At 42.7% G+C, this 1,105-nt stretch overlaps 1 protein-coding gene across 1 annotated transcript; it reads left to right on the top strand.

Moving 5' to 3' along the window:
- Positions 1-281: 281 nt before the first annotated feature.
- On the top strand, positions 282-1,100 carry LOC106321702 (phenylalanine N-monooxygenase-like; the record flags this gene model as incomplete). The annotated part of the gene is made up of 1 exon (XM_013759945.1): positions 282-1,100. A coding segment is annotated over exon 1 (750 nt), but the record flags the coding sequence as incomplete, so codon positions are not given.
- Positions 1,101-1,105: the final 5 nt, after the last annotated feature.

The raw sequence follows: 1,105 nt of genomic DNA, 5'->3' as shown, positions 1-1,105 counted from the left end.
TTTTAAAAAATTTATAGGCTGGCTAACTGAAATATATAATATGTTATGGAATAATTATAAAATTATCTGTAGAGTTTAGGCTAATAATATACATGCATTATCACCCAAGAAAAAAACAACTACCATGTATATGCATGAGATATTGACAAAATCGCGGATTCGTTAGAACTTAGAATGTTTTTCTTCCAACATGTAAAGCACATTTAACTCCCACCGATTACAACAAGAGCTAGTGCCTATATATAGCTAGCCTTGCTAATTCCTCATCACCTCACTTCAAAAACAAATAAAAACTATTCCATTCAAACTCCAACACAACCTAAGATATAATTTTCCCAAGTTGAGTAACAATGCTCGACTCCACCTCATTGCTTGCGTTTATTCTAGGTTTTCTCATCCTTACATTCACAGTGAAGCGTAAGGAATCGAAGAAAACCGTGTTGGTGACTTCATACACAAGAAACCTCCCTATCCCTCCCGGACCAAAACCCTGGCCTATAATTGGAAACCTACCGGAAATACTATGGAGGAACAAACCGGTGTTTCGTTGGATACATTCCCTCATGGGAGAACTCAACACTGATATTGCATGTATCCGTCTCGCCAATACTCACGTGATTCCCGTGACATCCCCGCGGATTGCACGGGAGATTCTGAAGAAGCAAGACTCCATTTTCGCCACCAGACCGCTAACTATGGGCACGGAGTACAGCAGCCGCGGGTACTTAACCATTGCCGTAGAGCCACAAGGCGAACAGTGGAAGAAGATGAGGAGAGTGGTGGCATCTCACGTGACGTGTCAGAAGAGCTTCAGATGGACGCTCGAGCAGAGAACCGAAGAGGCCGATAACCTCGTACGGTACATCAATAAACTTTGTAAGGGTTCTGAGGGTATTGATGTTAGGCATGTGGTGCGGCAATACAGCGGTAATGTAGCTCGGAAGATGTTGTTTGGTGTAAGGCATTTTGGCAAAGGAAGTGAAGATGGATCTGGACCGGGGTTCGAGGAGATTGAACATGTTGATTCTTTGTTTAAGGTTGTAACACATCTTTACGCCTTTGCATTGTCGGATTATGTCCCGTGGCTAAGGTTCTTGGACTTGGA

Source organism: Brassica oleracea, unplaced genomic scaffold (genome assembly GCF_000695525.1).
Source record: "Brassica oleracea var. oleracea cultivar TO1000 unplaced genomic scaffold, BOL UnpScaffold02541, whole genome shotgun sequence".
Lineage (NCBI taxonomy): Eukaryota > Viridiplantae > Streptophyta > Magnoliopsida > Brassicales > Brassicaceae > Brassica > Brassica oleracea.
Note: the sequence above shows the minus strand (reverse complement) of the source record. Positions and strands in the feature narration are given on the sequence as shown.